General features: G+C 36.5%; 1 protein-coding gene across 1 annotated transcript; it reads left to right on the plus strand.

Moving 5' to 3' along the window:
- The first annotated feature begins 13039 nt into the window (after nucleotides 1-13039).
- LOC140158497 (peroxisomal sarcosine oxidase-like) lies at nucleotides 13040-20596 on the plus strand. Its single transcript, XM_072181594.1, has 5 exons — nucleotides 13040-13482; nucleotides 14792-14927; nucleotides 15412-15996; nucleotides 19461-19598; nucleotides 20038-20596. Exons 1-5 carry the CDS (start codon nucleotides 13354-13356, stop codon nucleotides 20280-20282), a joined length of 1233 nt encoding a protein of 410 aa, XP_072037695.1. The 5' UTR covers nucleotides 13040-13353; the 3' UTR covers nucleotides 20283-20596.
- Nucleotides 20597-25412: the final 4816 nt, after the last annotated feature.

The following is a 25412-nucleotide window of genomic DNA, read 5'->3' on the forward strand; positions in this document are numbered from 1 at the left end:
TCTGCCTCAATGTATAATTGAATCGTTTGCATGTTGGAACTTTATTCTTTTTGTTCAAAAGGACATTATATTTTTTCCGTAATGCTGATGAGAAGTATCATATTATGTCTTGTGGAGCGAACCCAGTTTCTTTAAAACACAGCAATCGCTCGTTACTAGCCAGCAATTGATTACAATTCAGCTGTTCGGGCGCCTGAAGATAAATTAAGTATCAATTCGTACTTGGTAAACTTGTGAAGTTGTGTCGTTGTGAGATAATAACCGGCGAGACATGGGTTTTATCGTCAATTATGTTGTAAACTGATATGAGGTTGTGAGACATGATATTTGCACACCTTGTAGGATATTGAAAGTGTTGTGAGGTAAAACAATATGTCTCCAAAGCAAATATTTCATTATTACTTCAATAACTATAACAGACATAATTGACGTGGCAAACCGTCTACGGATGTGAAGAAATTATAACAACTTTTTTAGAAATGTAATGAGGCTATAAAACATCAGGTAGCTATATTCTAGCAACCAAACGTCACTCCTGCTCTAATAACTTACATTTGAGAAGCGTTTAAAGAAAACAAGATAGCAGAGAGGCGTCATTGTTTGATTGAAACCTAATAAAGACACACTTTGTGTTTATGATATTTAATACTTTGTTACACGTGTCTTTTATTGCATCATTTCACTTGATCGTAGTTTGATCGCTTCTGTAATAAACCCTTAGCTTACTGAGGCAATTTATGTGACGCTAACCACAAAGGCGGAGATGTGTCACAACCGCTCTCTGGATTTTCAATATTACATCGTCCCATGCTATTACATTTGGTACCAATGTATAGCTATATGTCTCCTCTATCTTTAGTGATGCCAATGTTCCCATTCTCTCCATAATGGCTCTATTATCACAGAGAAATTATGCCAATTTATACAACTTCCTTGCCAACTATAATGAATCCTACTTGGATGTTCTTGACTCTTTTGCTCCGTCAATCAGAGTAAAACATCAACTCGACTTGGTCAATTATGCCACCAAGAAACGTCGTAGCTGCAAATGGAAACGGCGTAAGTCTAAGAATACAGACCCCTTTGAAGGGCAGGCTGTAAACAAACATTGCTGCAAATGCAAAGACTTTGTACTACAAAAGCAGACAGATTTTTTTGCATTAATGATATTTGCAATATTGTTGGGAGATGTTTCCCCATTCCGGTCACTGATGGTCTCTGATGCATGGGCAATGAACTTGGCAACATGTTTATTGGTAAAGTAAAATATGCCCGTGGGTGATATTTTCACAATTTGGGTTTGTTGTGAGTTTGTGATGTTATTAATGTTTAAAATATAGTATGGGTGCTAACTGGTGCTTGATCTATTCTTTTGGTTGGCTGGCCTGTGTCTGATAGTTTCAGACCGGAATATAACTGGTATCTTGTATTTTTGAGACATTTCAAGGTAATTCCTACTCTCAACATCAACATTGTCAATAATATTTTAAAGACCGATATCTCAATTTCAAATTTTATAATACCATAACTTACGAACTCAATATCTTCGCTTAGGAATGTGCTATTTCATTTGGGAAAAACAGTGTTGTGGAGCAAATTATCTCTATTATTTAAGATATGTAAAGCCTCAAAATTAATAGCCTGCCCAAAAGTGTCTCCTTTTGATATTGCACGTCACAATATCTCTAAACATTAATCATTGCAAGTTGATCAATAAGACTTGACTTGACTACCCTAGAATCGCCAACCTGTCTCTATCTTCAGGTCTTGTACAGTGCGTTTTCTTGTTGAAGAGTTTAAGATGACCCTAAGAGACCCAGCCAGATGTTAGATCAGGGAGAAGGTGGACCGCAAACTTGGCAGTTGAGGAGAGAGAGTCAATACTGAAGCACAAAGAAATGGTTGGTGCTACCCAGCTAGGCCGTCAGGGGCTTGCTTGGACTACGCATAAATTGTGGTCGTCTTCCTCAGACAAGGATCGTCGCGAGCTGGTTTAACAAGAGATAAGAGACTCAGAAAAGAAGAGGAGACTGTCTACAGCAGTAGGTCAAGCTAAGCAAGGCGCTTGGACCATGTGAGAGAGTGTTGAACAACGCAACATGTATTGGAGCGTGCTTGACAGATGGAACCTCTCATTTCTGTGCAGCATCAACATCAGCCAACCTGAGCGTCTGGTGTGATGATAAGACGGACTGTTGCAATGTATGTGGAAAGAGGGGTACTTTGCAACATATTCTGAATGCATGTACATCTGTTCTTGAGAGTGGTACACTGCAAATAAATATTTTACTCAACATTGAGTAAAAAGGTCACAACTCAATAGTTGAGTAAAAATTACTCAGCATTGTCTCATATAGGTCACAACTCAACAAATGAGTGAAAAATTACTCAATCTGAAAGTGAAGTATATCACCTGTATCCTCAGCCAGATCAGGCAGGTCAGTGAGCCATATCTTTAACTTTATTTTTATTTTATTTTTTTTATTTTATTCATTTGGCAACAAACATCAAAAATAGAAAATAACATAAAGGAGGCCTCCTGAGCTGCCAGGGAGCACTGAAAAGCACAGGAAAGCACTGTCGCCAAAAGGCGCAGTGCCCCCAACTCAGCAAACCTCAAAATAAGTTTACACAAAAGTTATATACAATTTAACACAAGAGACAAGAAAAATGGCTACGATGATGGAAAAAATTGAAGTTGAAGCTATGAGCTGTTGTTTAGAAAAGCCCTGAGTTGTTTTTTAAATGTGGTAAAGGTGCATGTGACAAGTGAATTCCTGATATCATTATTTATATTTGACCATATGGCTGGAAAAGAAACAAGCAATGTGTTTTTAAATGCATCTGTTTTGGCTGTGATTTCCTGTTTAAAAATGAGAGGCGGTGTTTTTCACTATCTCCCACCTCGAGAGATATAAGAGGGCCGAAAATCCCAAAGACAGGTGGCAACTCCTCTGAATCCAGTACCGATTGCCGGTTCAAAAATCATAAAAGATTTACCAAAATATGCGATGTGTATAGACCAAATTTCAGCTCACCCCATTTTACACATACAGTTGGCGTTTTCATGAGTATCCTCATAATGAGTGAGTGGCAGCGACCAAGTTATTATTTCCTTGTTCTACATTAGAAGCACATCATTATGTTATTTTTTATTAAAACTTACTTCAACTTTTATCGTATACTCTTTGCTAATATTTTTTTTTATCTAATTGATTATAGTTTGTCTGCTCATTTATTATTTTATCTTTTTGTTAAAGTTATAGTTAGATGTATCCAGGTTAAGTTATTCGGAGAGCGTATTAGCGGGGCGACTTTGCAATATTCCCCTAGAAAATAGTGTCTGGTACACCACTCCTGAATCCTAATGCTCCGTGCAGATGATGCAGGCGAAGATCTTCATAGCTGTTACATACAACTTTATTTTCAATTATCAAAAACTTTCTTGTTATAATTATAAAATCAGCTATATCCTTCTATTAAATGCTTTCCGGTGACCACCAGGGGGGATTTCGTCACCAAACAAAGTATCGCTCTTCTAGTCATGTCTGCATCATTGTCTGCACGATGTCCCATTTTATAGATTGTCTGAATCTTTTCAAAGCTCCGTGTAACTATTTCATCAACTTAAGGTAATTGGATTTTTATCCTCCTATTTACCATGTTTACGTACCTACGGCGCCAAATAAAGATTTATAAGTATTTCATCAAAGACCGATTTTCGAAATCAATTTGCTATTTGTAGATGACGCAATAATCACTATAGGCGCGTATTAGTCAGCCCAAGAAATAGAAATACGTATGCTATGTTTGCGTATCAAATTCAGTGTCTCAAAATTAATATTGGCCTAGGTAAGAGAAGACAAACATGAGAATTGGCTACTTTATTACTGCGCAGTACGTAGTCTTTCCATGTACTAGTATACATGTTTGAAGTGCTTCTACAATTAATATGACTTTTTGTTGTGTGGGGGTGTGTGTGTGTGTGTTTTGTTTTTATATCAGAGAGATCTTGACTAAGAATACACCAAAATTACGGGACAATTAATACTACTGAATGTACTTTTCTCGATCGTTCAAATTTGGAAAGTGAACAATTTTTTATTATTTAATGTCGTTAAAAAGTACTTTCTAAATTACCCTGTATACATTTCAGCGGTGCTGTTAAAGAGTATTGATTGCGACGCTAAGGCAGCTGGTAATCATTAACCACTGCCGAAGCATTGCCTCCTTCCCAGCAAGCACAAAACGTTTTCGACATTGTTCGCAGAAGGTTAGAAAAGGTTGCGAAAAATTTCGGGTTATATAAATGGTATATAAAGGGTATATAAAACGTTTTCATAACGTTTAAAGCATTGTTTGATAACTAATACTACAAATATTCTTACAAAATGTTATTTAAGTGTGACAACATAAAATTTGCCAAAAATGTCGTTGTAGTGTGTTTTCATACAAAACGTTTTTACCCAAACCAAAACCCAAAATATAACCTGTTTAAAACGTTTTGCTTGGTGTGGGTCCTTTGTATTGTTAATGGGATAATTGTTTTTAAACCCTTATTTCTACAGAGGTTTTTTTTTCAGTTTTTAGTTTTTACGAATGAAATGGGTTTCAGTCAGATGACAATGAAGATTATATTTACTTAATAAAAAGGTAAAAGCTGGGGTGGTCAATTTTTGGTCGTACCGCTGTCCGGAGCCAAATATGAAAACGCTCCGAGTTCAACGAAAATGGTCTCAAATTGCTCGTCATAAAAATGTGAGTGGACGCGGCGAATCAGCCGTAAACTCGGCAAATTGTATTCTGAGTTAATGGGTAAAATGTATGTGAAGCGCGGTTTAAATCAATCAATAATACTACTGCTGAAGAGGATAATGAGCTTCTACCTATTTCTATAGAATAGTTCTTGTCTTTGTTTGCTTTGGCTAAATCCTGTTCATGTGGTAGATAACAAAGCATTGTATTTTGTCTAGGTATGTATAATCAACAATGAACAATGAGAGGATATTTCTGAACCTCGTTGACTTGGGGATGATTTGAAATGACCGCCAATTATGACTGTCGGATATTTATTACCAGAAATGTAGAAAAAGAGACACATGTAGAACCGTTAAAAAATACAATTTTGTCGAAGTAACATAGTTCAACAAATCATAATCCCGCTTTTGGATATCGTTTGAAGTCAAATGATATACCATTTTAAAGCTTATGGTATATATTTTCTAAACACGAGATAAAACAAAATTGACCGGGGCCGACTTTACGGCTGATTCGCCGCGTCCAGTCACAAATGTCAAACAAGGAATAGTCTAGACTGTTTCGTCTTGGTCAAGAGACTGCGATGAGGTTGACATTTATTGCCGGAGTTTGTCACTGTGAAGTAAAATTCAGGTCAAATTGATATAATGCCAACAACTAATGGAAGACAATTAAACTACATGGTAAGTTTGTGGGTAAGTAAACCGTTTCCGTTTTGTCAAAAACATGGAAAACGATGTCAAAATCAACCTCTTATCAGAAAGCGATATATTGCAGTAGTTCATATTTAGAAGGCTTACGCTAACACTTTTAATTCTAGTTTAAAGTCTGTTAATCACTTCGCGTTTGTAATGGTATTTTTAAAGTAAAGTATAGGGAACTAATTTGGATATTTTTTAATTGAAAAACCAATACTGTTTAAAATATAGGGATTTACGCAAGCAAAATGGCCCACCTGAATGGTATTTAACTATGTTAACAATGTGATGGCTACCATTCTACTTATTGCCTAGGATAGACAGCGCTGATTCCGTAAGTATGACAAAGGAATTTGGAACGGAATAACCGCCGGTGCTGAAACGTAAATAATCATAATATAGATTACACTACCATTTCTGGCAAAAAAGGATAATGTTTTCGCATTATTGTGCAGGCACAGATTCTTCTTTCATTATTTGTCTTCATATAAAGGATTATATATAAGATTCTTAACCAAGTCGATATAGGTTTGTTTGTTAAAGCAATTGGTCTCATTTCTTATCATGGGAAATGTAATTTTATCAGGCACCACAAACGTAACGATTCCCGATCAACGAAACCTAATATACGCGCATGATTCCATCGGAAAATTAGATTTAAGGTACGCAAATGTTCCTTAATAAAAATAAAAATGCAAAATATCGATTTCAAATACCGAATTCCACTTCCATTGAGACCCATGCAGAGTTCCTATTAAACAAACGATATCAGAATTTAAGAGGTCGTCGTGGGAAAATGAGATGTACCAAACTTACTGCAAACGCATGTATTATCATTTATAGCAAGTGATTTCGTCTTCATAAAGTAGGTATGATTTTTGCGCCGATTGTGGTAAAGTTGACCTAAGACCTAACCCGGATTGCTATACTTTTTATTTCAAATATCTCAACTTTAAGAATTAATACCATGACGATTTTTTAAAAACTTTTTTGGTCAAAATTGATAAAATTACAAAAATAACTAGACTAAGCTGTGGTCTAACCCACGAACACAGCCGTGTTGTTACCCCTAATGACCTTTGACCCCAAAATATATGAAAACGGCCATAGACATTGGCTAAAGTCAATGCATGGGTGCATGTGGCACCACTTTGCTATGTTACTTGTGGCAGAAGGGGCATTTTGAAGGTTTTTCGTCTCAGACCGGAAGTGACCCCTTAATGACATTTGACCCCAAATAAAAAAATACCACATATGAATTGGGTACCCACAATTCATGTGTGAACATACCGTTACTGTCCTATGTTTTTCTTAGCAAATAAAAAATTTTGACGGTTTTTCGTTTTATACCGGAAGTAGCCCCTTAATGACCTTTGACCCCAAATAAAAAAATACCACATATGAATTGGGTACCCACAATTCATGTGTGAACATACCGTTACTGTCCTATGTTTTTCTTAGCAAATAAAAAATGTTGAAGGTTTTTCGTTTTATACCGGAAGTGACCCCTTAATGACCTTTGACCCCAAATCTGTGAGGACCCCATAGACACTGGGTAATAGCAATGCATGTGTGCAAGTGGTGTCACTGTCCTACGTAATTTGTGGGAGAAGAAGCATTTTAAAGGTATTTCGTTTTATACCGGAAGTGGCCCTTAATGACCTTTGACCCTAAATAAAAAAAAATACCACATATGCACAGGGTAACTACAATTTATGTGTGAACATACCGGTACTGTCCTATGTTTTTGTTAGCAAATAAAAATTTGTGAAGGTTTTTCGTTTTATACCGGAAGTGACCCTTAATGACCTTTGACCCCAAATCTGTGAGGACCCCATAGACACTGGGTAATAACAATGCATGTGTGCAAGTGGCGTCACTGTCCTACGTAATCTGTGAGAGAAGAAGCATTTTGAGTTGAAATCACGTTTTTGACCCCTATGACCCCTGCGTGACATTTGACCCCATGAGTTTCATGTGACATGTAGGGGCATGGACAATGATGGCTGTGACCAAGTCAGGTCAAAATCGGTCCAAGCATGTGAGTGCTAGAGCAAATGTAATGGTCGGCAGAAAGAAAGAAAGAAAGAAGAAAGAACCTGTAAGAAAAAAGACACAGCCGTGACTAACGTCACGGCTGTGTAATGCACCCCTTCCCAATTTTCTATAATAGTACTCAACAAAGTTGCCGGAGCAATATCACACTGAGAAACAACATGGCACTGGATGAAAAACAAAAACTAACCCTATACAATCTTAATTTTCCTTAGGGACCGTTCATTATTTCCACCGGAGGGGGGGGGGGGCGGGGGAATACATGGGGGGGTCAGATGGTTTTGTCAGGCAAAAAGGGGGGGTCAGATGGTTTTTTAGTTATTGAAAGGGGGGGTCAGATGGTTTTGCATCTCAAAAAGCCTAGAGCTTCCGGGGGCTTCGCCCCCTGGACCCCCATCTGGAACATTGCCCCATGACCCCTGACCATTAAATTTGCGCTTTGCATGTCAGCCGACACTTTGGTCCTAGTCCGGACTTAAGTCGGGCCTCATCTGTTTTTCACCTGCCACGGTGTGAATTGACATACATTTGCACCAAAAGTAAGTAATTTATTATAACATTTTGAAAAAATGGGTCATTGGGTAAAACATTCCAAAAAATGGAGAAAAATTCTAGATTTTGCTTCTAATTTGCCAAATGTACAATACAAATTTGCCGAAATAAGAGAATTTTGAACCATATTTCATAAATATACATGTACACTGCCATTTTCGTAATAGAGAATTGCAAGCTGCTGCACTCTAATGCTGTGGTCAGACTCTTCTTTGTTCTTTTACTATCAAACCCCACCCCACACAGGTGTCATTTCCATACCCTAGTTAAACTACAAAGACTCGCCTAAACCACCATGACAGTAAACTTGGGCAATGTATTCAAATACATTATGGAAAAATAACATCATCATCAGGCTAAAAAAAAAAAAATTGTTTGTTTGTCCTCCACAACCATTTGAAAATTGGTGCGGGCGGGCGGATTTTTTTTTTTTTTTTTTTTTTTTTTTTTTAAGAGCATGGTAGCCACTGTTTCAGTAGGAGAAACAGTACTCCACGGTCCATTTCTTTTCTCCCCCACCGCTATCTCCAGGCCGGTAAATTGATCATCAGCAGTAGCCGGAACATCTGACATTACATTATTAAATAATTCCCGTAAATTTAGGGATATAGGGGCACTTACAAGGCGATCTACAATCACTTTCCTTTCGCGCAAAACACATTAAACACATACGCAAACTGCGTAGGTCGCCATGTTTGGACTGCATCACTTGAACGTTGTTATGCAGACAATATAAATCACCACGTGAAAATATTTAAAATCAAAAAAACTATTACATATATCATTCAAATATGTATTTCAAATGTATGAAAAATATTTTAATACAATGTATTTAGTACATTTTTGCAACTTGTGAGAAAAAATCGGTATATTTACATTTTCACCCTGCGTTTTTGTCCACAAACAACGCTAGCTATACGATATAAATTCAGTTCTTTTAATAGTACGATCGCCGAGTACAAAGTTCACAACGAAATATGGATTTGTATAGTGAGTTTGGACATGCGGCCACACGTATGATATGGTCTGCGTAAAATGCCTAAATCAAGACGTAAAAGTCGTAGAAAGGTAGAAAATCCAACAAAATCGATGTTTTTAACTTACAGTTTTGGGGAAAATGTTAAAAAAAAAAAAAAATAGAAAAAAAAGTTGTAGGCGCGGGCGTAAAAATAGGTGCGGGCGGTCGAGGACAAACAAACAATTTTTTTTTTTAGCCTCATCATCATCATCATCATTATGACAACAAATTTTGAATCACATTTGAGATCTATTTTGACATTTTTAGATAATCATTTCACATTTTACATGGATCTAATTGGACCTTCTGTGTCCAAGTTTGAGTCGAACCGAATCTGTTGGTGTCCGAGTCAGGCAAAAAGTGGACTTGAGTCCAATTGATACATCAACATAGGCGTAGATCCCCCCAATATTTTGCCAGGGGGATGCTCCATACAATCACCCCCCCCCCCAATGTTGACGCCTGAATATAGGTTTCTGACCACATATTTGCCCATTTTAGCCCAAAAAGTGCAAATTTCCGCGCATTTATTCCTCTTTTGCACCATATTTCATCAGTTTAGCTTTAAAATATCAAAATTTTTCGAGCGCTTTGCGCGCATTTGAACCATAAACTTATTTTGCCACCAAAAGGTGCTGGATTCACTATACTTTTTTCCAACCCCATCCCCCCATGTCAAAAAGAAATCTATGCCACTGTAGGCTACATCACTGATTTATGGTAAGATCACTAAGATGTCACTACTTTTTATTCTACTTTTACTACTTTTTATTCCTTTTAAAGGCATAATTTTTCAGTCTGATATGTGGCAGTGACGTGATGCGTTGAGGCAGCTGATCCATGTGCGCGTCATTGCGCATGTGCATACTTCAGCACTTTAAGTGTCCACTAGCTACTTGAAGCTGTGCCTATAATATAAATGAAATGCACACTGACATCACTGCTACATGGTGATGAAAAATGGTACAGATGCGAGAAAGTCAGCCTTCAAAGATGTGTGTGGCACATCCCTGTAACCAAAATTACAAAGACCCCACTCCTCTGCAGCATGCAGCAATACTTTCTATTTTGGTTGGTGGGGGGGTCATATGATTTTCATGTAGCTCGGAGGGGGGTCATATGATTTTTATTATCGGAGAAGGGGGGTCATATAGTTTTCGGCAGTGACTTTCTGTCTGCTCCCGGCCCCCCCTCCGGTAGAAATCTACACCATTAGATCTACCAGATATATTGCATCAAGATGCATGTATTGCCCCCTAATTTTGTATTGTATTTTGTTAGCTGTTGTCGGCTGATTCCGGAAAAAAACGTCTACAATTACAAAGTAATTATAATATAAAAGTATCATGTAGCCCAATCAGTTACTTACATCAGTACAAATAGCGTTCGATTTGATTTCAGTGGTTACAAAGAAATGGTTATGTAACGCCTTTCATAATGCAGTTCATTCCCAGCCTGAACACGAATTTCTTCAAGCGCTCATTTGTCTTTGCTTTTCCATAAAACTCTTTATTAGTTTCTTGTAATAACTTTAGCATTCATGTTGAGGTATCGTAATTTATCTATGTTGATCAATTTATTCAATGAACTGCCTCATGGGAGACAGTTAGATAAGATAATGATCAAAACTAGAAAATGCTTCGTAGCAGTTAATCTGTTCAACTTATATATCTTATTGCCAAGCATTTTCTCAGCTACAACCCCTCCATAAAAAGATACGATGGTATATATTGGAGGGATTATATCGAGGGTTGAGAGCCAGAAAGCTTTAACTCACAATCACGTGCTCCCATAAAATCGGCATAAAGTCGTCAGGGTACTATAGAAGATACAGTCTATTAAACATGACAAAATGCAATAGTGAACAAAAGCAAGGAGCAATCTAAACATGATTGCTATAAATTTTATGGGTATAAAATAAGAATTTCAAGTCTGGAATATCTCAGCCTTTATTATTTGGTCAACTTTATGCTCATTTTGTGACAGCTGGTCATTGTGTGAGGCTTTCTGATTCTCAAAGCTCGATAATATATATTGTTGCATACATCAGTACAAGTCTTGTTAATTTGAAAGTATTCCAATGCAAATGATCGATATTGAACCTAATATACGCGCATGATTCCATCGGAAAATTAGATTTAAGGTACGCAAATGTTCCTTAATAAAAATAAAAATGCAAAATATCGATTTCAAATACCGAATTCCACTTCCATTGAGACCCATGCAGAGTTCCTATTAAACAAACGATATCATAATGTAAGAGATCGTCGTGGGAAAATGAGATTTACCAACTGAAACTTACTGCAAACGCATGTATTATCACTTATAACAAGTGATTTCGTCTTCATTAGGTATGATTTTTGCGCCGATTGTGGTAAAGTTGACCTAAGACCTAACCCGGATTGTTATACTTTTTATTTCAAATATCTCAAATTTAAGAATTAATACCATGACGATTTTTCAAAAACTTTTTTGGTTAAAATTTATAAAATCACAAAAATAATGCACCCCTTCCCAATTTTCTATAATAGTACTCAACAAAGTTGCCGGAGCAATATCACACTGAGAAACAACATGGCACTGGATGAAAAACAAAAACTAACCCTATACAATCTTAATTTCCCTTACTCTACACCATTAAATCTACCACATATACTGCATAAAATGAAGTATTTTCCCAACTCTCTAACGCATTTCATCGGTGGCTATATATAACATAGTTTTGTCAGAAATTCCTTTTTGATTTCACCATTTTTCACTTCCGACTGAAAATGTTTCAAAATCAACTCGTGATTATACCCATGGATTTATGATTCTACAAGCCACAATAGCCGATTATTTCTGTATAGAGTTGGTCATTTTACAGTCTGAAGTGAAAAACGGTGAAATCAAATCGGAAATTCTTACAAAACTTCAAATGTAGTAAGCACATATGCTAACTATCGAGTTTTTACGGTAGTTTAATAATAATGCTAAAATTTAACACCAACAAAAGCTCACTGGAGAAATTCAGGCCTGTAAAAAATAACGAATATTTACACTAAAAGAGAAAGTATTTAAAAAAAAATGAATATTAAACAATCAAAGCACTATTATATAGTTTTATCTGACATTACTGAAAAAAGTAAAATAAAAACACCTTTTTTTATTTGACCAAGAAAATTCATTTCAAAGTAAAAGGTGTATCTCTGTGTTGGGATTTCAACATGTATCGATCGACTTTTAGCATAGACTTCTCTGTAGTCCACTTGCCTATTTTGCATACTCTGGCTATTACATTTAAGCATAAAACTCTGATTTGTATTAATTTGTGTGCAATTGATAGATTGTCACATCTGATCTTACTCCCTCTGTTTGTTAGCTTCCCAAGTGGACTTCTTACTTTGGATTTTTTACTCGGGCTTTCGCGATCAATAAACTGGTAGATTACAAAATCAGAATTGTTCAGTCTTAAAGTGAGCCATTATGCAAGATTATTTATGTTGCATTCAATAACATAAGTATACTTTACTTTTACTGTCACTAATTATATAAACTCTTTATGACCATTTTACTATTAATCATAATACACATCAGCATAATTTTGAGTTCCAACAGGATGCGTTCATCATGATTAATAATAACATATTTTTATTTATCAAAATTCGACTATCGCATAGTCTACATTCAGCACTACCATGCATAACAATAAATAAAGGCTGGTCTGTAGCGTTCCTAATGTGAAGCGAATCCAACTATGTAGACAACAAAAAAATAAAGAAATTGTGATGTATAACTATAATTATGTTCATAATATAATATTATTTGTGTACCTTTGGAGATATAAAAATAATAAAACATCCAGTTATTTTTATTTGAATACACCGGTACAATGGTATGCCCTGGGCCGCTTTAATGATACTTTGATCGACCTTTGAACTTAATGTAAACTCAGCGAATCCAGGGGCAGATATGCAGATTTCACTAACATCAAATTTTGCGATGATCGCTAAATCGCTTGCTATTATTAACTAAAAATAATCGCTAATAGCTATAGGCAGCCATATGTAGTTCTCACGTACAATATTTAATACAATATGTATAGTAATCATCGCTACTCTAACGCTTCCATCGCCGTTTATATATAAATAGATGTAAACTCATCGTGTTGACATTCATAAGAGGTACATGTATACTAAGTACTACATGTATACATGTTGACTGAAGCGCGTGCTGTTTATTGGATTCTGTATGTACAGCATTACCACTGACTTCGGTTTGTGATATTCTAAAATGGCCGATTGCCTTTATGATATAAGTATTGTTGGAGCAGGGCTATGGGGATCAGCTGCAGCTTATCATTTGTCTGTGGCTCCTGGCATTAAAGTGTGTTTAATAGGTCCAAATGAACCCACATTTGAGGTAAGTCAACTAGCCCTTTTTATTTCTAAATACAATTCTATTATGTTAATTAACCCAAAAAATTTTGTCTATTATTTCAGTTTATTACCACATATATCAATAAATTGCATATGGCTGATATAAAAATTATATCTAACATATAATGTCACATCAGCAGCACCAAAACAATTGACTAACTCACTAAGCTTAAACTGAGAAATGACATAATAGTATATACATTTAATTAAGTTTCGGACTAGCGCAGTGTCGGACTGAAGATGTAATTTCCAGATTCGGACTAGCGCAGTGTATTTCGGATTCGGACTAGCGGCGTGTCGGCCTGAAAAAGTGTTTCCTATTCGGACTAGCGGCGTGTCGGACTGTTGAAGTGGTTTTCATTTTTGGACTTGCGCATGCTTTTTTCGGACTAGCGCAGTGTTTTTCATTTTCGGACTAACGCACCCATAAGTATAGGGAATTTGTGTAGTCGGACTAGCGGCGTGTCGGACTATAGGCGTGTCGGACTAGCGGCATGTCGGACTGAGCGGTGCACCCGTCTGTCTACATACATGTAGATTAGCTGTATAAAAGTTCAATAATTTAAAATTAAACTTTTCCATAGGTACACGTATAGTAAGTCAAATGGCAATAAGAAATTAGGTGCTGTTTTTGTAATGCAATGTTTTTATCTTTCGCAAGCGATTAGCTTGGTCTGAATGAAATATTTGAAACCTCTCATCTGACAATATAATAAGATAGGAAATCACATGGAATTAACTCTCATAATATTATTACCTTACGTTTGCCTATTCCCTTTGCACCTTGCGAGGTATAAGGTTTCTAAGTACAGATGAGTGTTCATCTTATTGATGTGAGCTCAGTCCACGTGCTGTCATTAGCAGCTAATTTGAATGTATGCAGCCAAAATTACACTACTAAATTCCTATTGCTGCAGTGCTCCTGAGGTGCACTGCTGTCCTGCTACTTTATTGGTACTCTAGAGTACCTGCGCGGGACTCTAGAGTACATACACACATCGAAATCACAAGTACAGTACACAAACTGGTACTGGTTTGGTACTGGACTGGTACTCTAGTGTAGCCGCGAATTAACTAGGCAGCAGTGTACCTCTAGTGTCAGTAGTAATAGAAATCTGGTTGGTAGTGTAGTGCTCTACAGGTATTGAAAGATAAATTGAAATAATTTTTGGTGAGTTTTCTATTGGTGAGTTTTCTATTCTTTGGTGAGTTGTCTAATTACGCGGGTCAATTTGTAAATATCTGGAGTACATATTATAAATGTAAATGAAATATTTTCTTTTTGATATTAGGAATTTTCTACTAGAACTATTTATGGTTCGTACTACGATGAAGCTCGTATTACACGACAAAACACCATAGATCCCTTAGATGGTGAAATAGCCATGAGAACTTATGAAGGACTTCAACAATTGCAGGCGAAAACAGGTAAATTTAAAGAAGATAAAGAAGACAATTCAACTTTTAAGTTGCACATTTGAGACATAATTATTTATAAACTGGTTTCAAGAACTCTGTCCTCTTACTCGTATGTATATTTTAGCCCGTTGAAAATTCCAAACTCTCATCTCTAAAACTGGATTGGGACAGTGTTGAATTAAGACCTTCACTTGTCCTTGCAAAAGACAAAAACGGCTTTGACCAAACTCATAATTATATAAGGCCAACATCAATGATTTGCATTCATTATGTTACTAATTTATGGCGCTTCTAATGCAAGTGAAAATAAAAAATATATCTTTCATCATGGGTCAAGAGCAAACTAGCAAAGTCCTAATCATAACAATAACAATCATAACATAAGAATCCAACATGTTATGATGCAGAAAAAGAATAATTATGTCATGAAATTTTGTAATATTTTCTTTTTCAATGTTTTGTCAAATATTCCTTTGTATATTTAATTGAATAGGTATCCAATTCTTTACCGAACGAGCCAGTGTCTACTTTGGTCCTGCAGGAAGCAGGTACATAGCCAGTGCAAAGAGTACATCAGAGTTACTAGGTTTGAATTACCTTTCACAAAATCGCGATCAAATTAGACAAATGTACCCTTATCTTGACATCGGGTCAAGTAACGAATGTATCATCCAACAATCAAAAAGCGGAATGGTCAACCCGAGAAAGCTTGTACTAGCACAGAAAACAGCTGCAAGATTACAAGGATGTCATATTTTGGACAGCATCGTGGAACAAATCAACGAAAAATACCTTCCAGGACAAGGAAAGAGTCTCCAAATGATATTGGAAGATGGTCAAATTATACAATCACGGAAGGTACTTCTATGTACGGGAGTGTTTACTAATTTCAAACGACTCTTACCGCAGCATCTGCAGCCTGACCTGAAATACATGCAATCGCAAACATTGAGAGTAGAGTTAAGGGATGAAGATGTCCAGATGTTACGAAACATGCCTACAATTTCGTCATTAACTCCAGAGCCAGTAACCGCGCGATCAGACATCTATGCATGCCCACCGGTTATTTATCCTGATGGTAAGAAGAAATTAAAAATCCAAAGAGATATTGAGGGGGCTCGTAACAATGGTCAAGTGAACTTTAAAATATCAATGGATGGCGTTGTATTACTCCATAATAAAACCACAACCACCTCCCTGATAATGAAGTTAATTAAGGGTAGACGCGTTATTTTTGGTCGAAGCAGCCAAAATATCGATTTTCATTATCTAAATCAATATATTATTAAAAAATTAGACCTTGGTGTTTTGAAAAATTTCATTATACAAATCATATACTTTGAAAACTTGCTTGATTTATTGATGTTAATGAGTTATGTGCGTTTTACAAAAGTGTTGTTGTTTCAGCCCGCTTAAAACATAACTTAAGAACCACATGACCTACACATGACCTATATATGTGATATTTGAATTCTTCTACACACTCGCTATAAAATGATGAATGTCATTTTTACCAAAGCTCACTACCATTCGCAAGATGCAGTGAACTACCAAATCACAACAGTTTAAAACAGTTGGTAACCTTAATCAAACAAAAACATATTTTAATAATGCATTTAAAATGCAAAAGAGGGTATCATTAAAATTATGATCTTACGGAAAATAGCGGTATTTGCTGGAATTTGTATCAAATATTATTGCATAAAGGATATGCCTTTGGAATTGCTTTTATAACAAATAAATATCGTAGATAAGATGTTTATCCCTACGAATTTACAAACAAATATCATCAATTCATAATTCGTGAAACCAATGAACTAAACCAGTTTAACTGATATAAATTCGCGTAATACGAGGGTTATCCAAAAAGTTCTAGTTCCATCATCACATCTCTGATATTTTACAGGCCAGGATATTGAAATTACCTATGATTATACTCCAGGCCATAATATAAAAATTACTTGATGAAAATGTTTAGATATGTTGATTAAAGCGAATACAGATTTGGTACGTCAGAAACAGTTACAAAGTGAAGCCAAAAGTTTAGTAAGAACCATATTGTAGCTATGGATACTCCCTATGAAAATGTTTTTAAGATGCGGTTGTCCAACTGCTTTAATATTCAGGATAAATATGTTGTTCCTATTTGAGCTCCCAGACGTGCCTTGTGTTACGAGCCGCAATGACTCAAGGCCAAAATCACCCAAATTCACACGAATGCACACAAAAAAATGTTTGATTTAGTTAACAAAATCTAAGTCTTTAATTGAAATTAAAATATTATTGGTACGTGTCAACAATTATTGCATATGCAATATAATCACACAAGCACAGTTTTAACTAATCAGTACTTAACCAGCAGTCTTCTTCTTGGTGATCATAGAGTTCTATTGCAATGTTCTGGACAGATAATATATAGGCTTATATCCTTAATCACTTGTCCTGCGAAAATCACTGTTCAGCGAAGTCCACTGTACACTTGGATTTACAATTCTTTGCGTATAAAAATGGTGCCGCTTTCTCCAAACACTTAATTCCTTGCGCAGATCTCCAAACACTTAACTCCTCCAGGAAACTTGCTTCTTTCTGCACTGCTCCACTTTATTGACATATGTGTTTGTTTATAAACCAGACTCAAAATCACCTTCGTTGCTGTATTAAAATAGCACTTTATTGGCTATATAAACTGGTTCAAATGTATCTCTCTTTGAACACAACGATGTTCAACACGTAGAAAGTTTACAAACGCTCATGATATTCTGCAAAGACCAAACTCAGTTGCCTTCACCTTTATACTCCTCAAAAACCCCATGATATATTAATAGACAATTATGTCATATTACAACACTTCCTTTGGGTATTCCCCATGATGTCATAACCACTTTATATTACCAGGGATCCCCCTAATGGTGCAATGTACACTGCACATTAAAGAGAGCAGGGGACTTTCCAACAATCCAAAATTAGATATGATTCAATTTGTTTTGATCAACTTGATGCATGAGAGGGATTTTCCAAAATGTCTCATGAAATTTCTCTTAATTTTGTAAACAGAGATAAATAATCAACTTAAATTTTCAGGGCTTATCACACTTGGGACTTCAAATAAAACATGTTTTATGAGAAAGACAAATCGAAGGGTTCAACAGACACACAGATGAATATATGAACACCCAAGTCCATACTTTGGTCAAATTGAGTTAAGCACTGTTGCAATACATAGGCCTGTTCTATGAATGAAAGAACAACTCAAATTCATCCTCTGAGCATGTGAAAAATAGCATGTATGAAAGAACCACCCAAGTCCATGATTTGAGTCTTGTAACACATTGATTGAAATCCAGTATGTATAAAAGTCCACTTGTAACACGTTCATTGCTGGAGAGTGACTTTTGAAAAAAAAATGGGTTTAATCAAGGAAAGTGTGTGGTTTATACATGGCAGAATGCTTATCAACATTACCAAATGTTCATTCATTTTTCATTCATATTTTATTCATTCATTCATATTTTATTTCCATAAAAATCAAAGACATTACATAAAAAAATATTATATAAACACGGTACATATGGAGGAAAAGGCTGGAAGACCAAAAAGGTCTGAAAGTTAGCCTCTCCCTGAAATCAAATGAAATTAACAAAATAAATCAACATCACATAACATAACAAAATAACCATTATACATAACTGTGTGCTTTATTTTGTATTATCTTACTAGTGGTAATCTCATTCCAACATTATTGTCTTTGTATATGATTCAAAAAACCACCCGAATCCAGCATTTAAAATGAACCCCACGATGTCCCTGAAATGCTAATCGTCATACCTAATACAGTTTAACCTACCCATTTGCATGCACAACTTGCCATATTGACCAGGTAAATGTAACTGAAGGAATTAAAATGATACACAGGTTTTTTTCTCAAAATCACTTCCCATGGACTTGAGTGGGTTTTGAATTCATGTATTCAAATGTTAGTAAAATTTGCCAGATTTCGACTAAACCACGTTTAAGGGTAATTCATAATTACGTCGTTATTTTAAACAAAGGATGCATTTTGACGTGGAAATGAGATGAACAGTTTGTTAATAACCCTGTTATATATTTACAAAATACAAAAATGTGCATACGGCTTATTTGATTTTAACTTATGAACCAATAAATACGACTTGATTCAACAAGTGCTCACCCGATCGAAGTCAACAACCTTCTGAACATGTGTTGGTTTTGTTGTGCAAAAGACACGATACCCAGTAAAACTGTACTATCTCCGAGCATTAGATATTGCTTAAATTATTTGAACAGAAATAGAGCAATTTAATCATTTTATCTTTTAAATCAAAGTTAACCTTTCTTTTCAGACCGTTTCCGACGTACCAAATCTGTATTCACTTTAACTTACATACCCAAACAAACTTTTATTCTGTAGCCAATATTTCAGAGTATAATCATGGGCAATTTTAATTACCTGGCACACAAGTTAACAGAGATGTGCTGATGGAGGTGGAACTTTTTGAATGACAGTATGTCATTTTATTTCAGGGAAGACCTATTTAAAAATCGGCCATGGAGATATGGAATATATTGCAAGCCATGAGGAAGTTGTCACGTGGTACCGGAGTAAAGGGAATCCTGAGATGACAGAAAGATTGGCCAAGCAAGTCAAGAGTCTTTTCCCAGGTGAACAATAATAGCTTAATGTGAAACAATGTCCAATAGAAGTTATCACTAAAAATGCTATCGCTATTCAATATAGTCTTTTTAAATCTCCCAACCAATCTGTGGTTCCAAACAAGCAATACACTAAAATGAACTTTCAAATTTATGGATGTCTACAAAAAAACAAAAAACAAAAAACAAAAAAATAATATGTGACCTGAAGTATCCATTGATATTTACTCGATATGAAAACGTATTTGACCACCATATGAACACCCTTGGCCCTTTCACACATTGCAAACACCCCGTTACAGCCTTCAGTTGTGGCTGCCATAAGCAGAGAGAAGTTGGGCATAACAGTCACATAATGCATCCACTTTGAGATTTAACGAAAGTCGTATTGACTCACACAGCCACTTCTCATAATTTCAATGCGTCTGATCTGTTACATTTTTTTCAGAAATCCAGCCGCTGTCTACGCAAATAGACACGTGTGTAGAAACTGATACTACAACTGGCCTGCCGTATATCGACATGGTTAGTCCAGATATTGGCATTGCGATTGGTGGAAATGGCGTAGGGGCTAGATTGGGTTACGAAGTAGCCAAAATGGCGGCAAATATGATAAGAAAAGGTTACTGGGATCATGATATACCACCAGATCGATTCAGAGCTCGCTTCAAAAAGCAGTGTAATAAATTGTGAATAGATACTGATATACAATCATGCATAGTCAGATATGTAAAAAACAAACAACAAAACAAAAACAAAATCAAAAACAAACAAAAAAACCACGAAAAACAAGTAAACAAGTAAACAAGTAAACAAAGGATGTGTCAAAGAAACAAGTCATGCTATCTTCTTTGACCGTAATTACATCGCACATTCCAAAGATTTCCAAAAGTGAGTAAACTTACAACAGATTTAGGTCAAGGCCCAATGGTTACAAAAAGCCATTTGGGCAACGATGACGCAATTGTACATGTAAGATACATTGAAAATATCTTTAGGCAAAGTAACGAAGTATAACCGAGAGTATAATGATAGTACAGATTGCTGAAGACTTTGATTAAAAAAGTAAATGTAAAGTCTCCCAAGACAGTGTACTTCGGTTATATTTATAAATGCGCATTTATAAATACGCACGTGACCCATGGCCACGACCAAAAAGCGTGACCAAATCCTCATGCATTGACTCTGTAGATGAATATCATTAAATTTAAGTATTAATTGAATTGCAAAATTATTACACATTTTGCAATTCCGAATTTGTAATATGTTATAAAAAACACCATTTTGAAAGTATTTGACGACGGAAAAAAATATTCAACGACGGAAACGTTTACAATATAATCACAAAGTTGAACAAAATAGACAATTTTGCTGCACAGCATTCAGTCTCATGTTGTTCCGGCTTTGCATTCAAATGTATAGAAAAACCACTCGCTATGTAGAAGGTCACTTCGAGACTTACTTTCTATAAGCTGTTATGGCACGTGCGTATTTATAAAAGCGAATTTATAAATATAAGTACACTGCTAGATGTATTTGGAACATCGCAGGTCATCTTTTTGCATCGCCCTTAAAATTCCCACCAGCAAAATAATGACACCGAACCTTGATACTTGTTTGGATTTCAGAGGAGGGAGCTCTCGATTTGCACATGAAATTGACCCCAAGGCAAAGGATCCCAAGTGCACCATTAGGCGAATCTTTGCGGTATACGTATAGGCAGGATGCTTATCATTCAATTGAAAGATATCGAATTTGTCACATGACAAAAAACAAAACAGTTAAAAAAATCACGTTAATTTTATTCCTTAGGCTATATTAACACATCTATATGTTAATTATTCCCATACCAATGTGCGATTGAATGGAACAATGTGCTGCTACTGCAAACATTAGTTAACAATAATTTAAAGGGTTTTTCATATAATATCAAAGAATATAATTTTGACAAAGGAAATCACATTTTTTTTTTCAAAATTAGTTTCCTATTTGTGTAATCTTGCTTTTGTTATTATTATTATTATTATTATTACAGTCATGGACAAAAGTTTGTATCAAATTTTTGTATCAAATGCAGTTTTCAATCATATTAGGGACAGGTTTATTGTTCTGGAGTAGTACTCAGTTGAATTTAATTGAGAGATACAAATGTCCTTTGATGTTTACATCACACAGTTTGTCAATTAAACAAAGAATTACCTGAGGAAGCGCATTTTAATGGAAGGATCACACATCGCATCAGTTTTTGGCGGTCTCTTTGTGTCACAAAATGAGATTAAAGACACTAGAAAATCTAATTGTTTAAACAAAAACTTAACTCACACTGTGACATGTTCAGACAAATCTCTTGCATTAGAAAAACAAAACTCAATATTTGGTCTGTCTATCCCTTGCCATCTCAAGGTCATGTTCGCGACGTGACATTCCTTCGACCAGGTTTGCCAAGGCTCCTTGTAGCATATCTCGCCAGCAAGCAATGAGGACGTGTCTACGTTCCTGCAGGGTGATTGGTTGGGTGTCCATGTTATCTAACCTAGGGGATACTTCTACCCAAAAGGTCTCTATAGGGTTCATATCGGGGGTCAAAGCCTGGTCCTGGTTCATGTGTCCCTTTTACATGAAGAGGTGTGATTTTGACCTACTGTGAAGTACTCCCCATGCTGTGATTCCACCACCATCTCCATGGACTCTAGGCAGGATACAATCCTCAAGCAGGGATTGACCAACCTGTCTTAGAACCTTCATTCGGCAATCTTGTCTGTAAAGGAGGAACCGGGCCTCGTCATTGAAGATCACATTGCCATGATTACGCCAGTGGCCTACTGTCAAATTCGTATGAATCTAGGACCAACGCAAGTGCGCATGCCGATGTCTATGCTGAAGTATGGGCTTTCTTATTGGTCGTCTAGCGCGAAAATCTGCACTAACCAGTCTATTGTTCACAAGTTTCCTGGTAACAGGGGCGTTTATGGACCTCAGCCATTCTGTTCTTAGCCGAGATACAGGCTTCGTGCGGCCATTGCGGCAAAGCCTCAGGAGATATCGGTCTTCCCTGGCGACTGTCTTTCGGGGCCGACCAGACCTTGGTCTAGGTGTCTCGTACCGGTCTCTCGACATCTCTTTAAGATTTTAGAAACGGCACCTTATGTAATTCCTAAATGGACACCAATATCCAGCTGTTTGTAGCAATGACGTGGGCGTATTAATCTGCACTCAACTCGCACCCCACGATTATACAAAAGACAGATGCAACAAAGTAAAGCTGGTTTCTTCACACGGTGATGCAATTTGTAATCTTATGAATCATATCGCTAAAATAACTGCGAAAAGGATGCCCGATGGTTCATTGGTCAGGCATAAGAAGCCATTGTCCTACATTACGTATTGTGTGGTATGGAATGGTATCTAATACCTTGCCAGACACCCGTGATCCATTTGCTTGGCTGACAGGTCATTGATGGTAAGAAATCTGGACAATGCAAAAAAATAAAAATATTCCAAACTTTTGCCCATGACTGTATTATTATTATTATTATTATTATTATTGTTATTATTATTATTATTATTTTTATTATTATATTTTTAATATTTTAAACATTTCTAGAGACGTGAAAAATAACGACCCGAAATAAACGCTGTAAGCGATTGACTAGAGTCATTAAACTACAGATAAAACACACTAGTTTTACCTGTTGGCATTGGTACCTTTTGCAGGCATCGATTTATTGAAGGAGTCAGTCCCTCATTTCAAATTATAAGTTTTGTTTTCTCTTTTGTTCAGAAACCAAAAAATTTATACTACATAGCTGAGTAGATCGCTTTTTGTTGCGTTGAGAAAATTTAAGCACTACTACCTCATTGGTCAAATACCAACCGCTTTTCGCTCGATGATAGTGTAATAAATTAAACTTTAATGTAGAGAAGACAATAAGTATAGACGAATCCAAATTCACGCATAGCTATACCTCAATGGCAGTCATAGCTGGGTCTATGTCGGGTATATCCCACCTAAATAATGAAATGATGCGTCCTTGGCGGGGATTTTAAACTGCATTTCATCACCCGTGTTACACGTAGACAATAGAATGATGAAAGTTTACAACACAATACAACATAACATCGATTTTCAATCGGCTTTAATCCACCCAATTGGGCAGTCACAACACCAGTTTGATGCGCCGGGGACCCAGTCATGGCCCACGAAATTCTGACCATCACTTGCCTCGTTGGATTCGTCTATAGATGAGTTGACTTCTGACGTCAATGCCTGGCAGTATGCGCACGCATCACCACAATTTCCATTGGTTTTTGCCTATAGAAGCATATGCGCGGGCATCATATTTTGTTCAGGGCTCGTGTTTTTTAAAATTCCCACTACATCACACTAAGGCTATTGAACCGTGTAGTGCTTGCATGGGGTTCACTCAAGCATATCGATATACCAGTCCCTTGCCTTTGTTGATAAACATTGAGGTCAACTCATCTATATAATAGCTTAATTGATTGTGCTACGCAAATATCGGACACATATCTGGTTGTGTTTATTTTGAATAAAAATATGGCTCGGATATCAATTCACAGGACTGGCCCGGCAGGGGTGCTGGAAATATAAGCGTCATAAAACTTTTTGTTTGCTTGTTTGTTTGTTTGAAACATAAACGATGTATGATGATGGAGATGTTTTGATTATGAATTATTTTATTGTCCCCAGTAAGCACAACCCATACCTCTTACTTACGCCTCTCCCCACCTATAACCCCCTGTTCCCTTTCCTCAGTGAAGATCCCTTCCCCTTCACCTCAATATCGATATCTGTCATACGTGGACGTTAATTGGGGACTGGTGTGAAATTTATTTATATTTTAGTGATAGCGAACCTTTTTAAAAATTAGTGATATGGAACCTTAGAAATACCGAGCCTTATTCCAAATTAGTGATATCGAACCTTAGGTATAGTGGACCTTTTTTGTAATTAGTGATAGCGAACTTTAGAGATAGCGAATCTTAGACATAGCGGTCCTCAGAGATAGCGAACCGGCGGCCCCCCCCGTTCGGTATTATACCTTCATTTTTCACATTGATTGGGGGCTAAAATAGTATAACACGTTTTGTGTGAACAATACGTGCAGTTGTCCCTGAAAGCAGTAGTGTAGCCAGCAGGGGGGGGGTGTTAGGGCAGGGGGGCAGAGTGCCCCCTGACAAAAAAAATGAAAGAAAAAGTGCCCCTCTGACAAAAAAATGAAAAGAGAAAATCAGGAGGGCAAAGGAAAAGAAAAGGGCCAGGAGCCCTTTTTTCTAGCAAAATTCAGGGCCAAAATAGTGTAAAATACAAAATTTTCCGCGCTACGCGCACACATTGTAACAATAAAGCCCTTTTTTATCCGGACAATGGGCGAAAATAGTGTAAAATACCATTTTTTTTTCGCTACGCGCGCGGGAAGCTCGAAGACATACAGTCTCTATGTATTGTATGATGCAACTGCAATTTGTTTCGTCTGTGCCCCACAAATTTTATTTTGCCCCCTGACCAAGAAAACTGGCTACGCCCCTGCCTGGAAGTAGAAGGATGAAGAAAGTGAAAAAGACGCAGATACACCAACACGTAAAAATGCAAATTTTTCCGTGCTTCGCCCGCAATGGACAACTCTCACTTCAAATAGTATGAAATTTTCCCAGTAAAATCGGGCCAAAATAATGCTCATTGGGTTTTTTTATTGCCCTCCTCTCTCGGGAAAAAGCCCAGACACGCCATTAGAAATCAACTACATACTGTTTGAATTACACACACAACTCCCAACACACACCCCCCCACATCAATTTTTG

The sequence above is a fragment of the Amphiura filiformis genome, chromosome 8, assembly GCF_039555335.1.
Source record: "Amphiura filiformis chromosome 8, Afil_fr2py, whole genome shotgun sequence".
Lineage (NCBI taxonomy): Eukaryota > Metazoa > Echinodermata > Ophiuroidea > Amphilepidida > Amphiuridae > Amphiura > Amphiura filiformis.

Bases quoted from the DNA above. Each gene is read 5' to 3' on its own strand.
- LOC140158497 (XM_072181594.1), top strand. From the start codon at position 13,354: ATGGCCGATTGCCTTTATGATATAAGTATTGTTGGAGCAGGGCTATGG. The intron at 13,483-14,791 runs GTAAGTCAACTA...TTTTGATATTAG, and splicing joins CAAATGAACCCACATTTGAG to GAATTTTCTACTAGAACTAT. The intron at 14,928-15,411 runs GTAAATTTAAAG...TTAATTGAATAG, and splicing joins ACAATTGCAGGCGAAAACAG to GTATCCAATTCTTTACCGAA.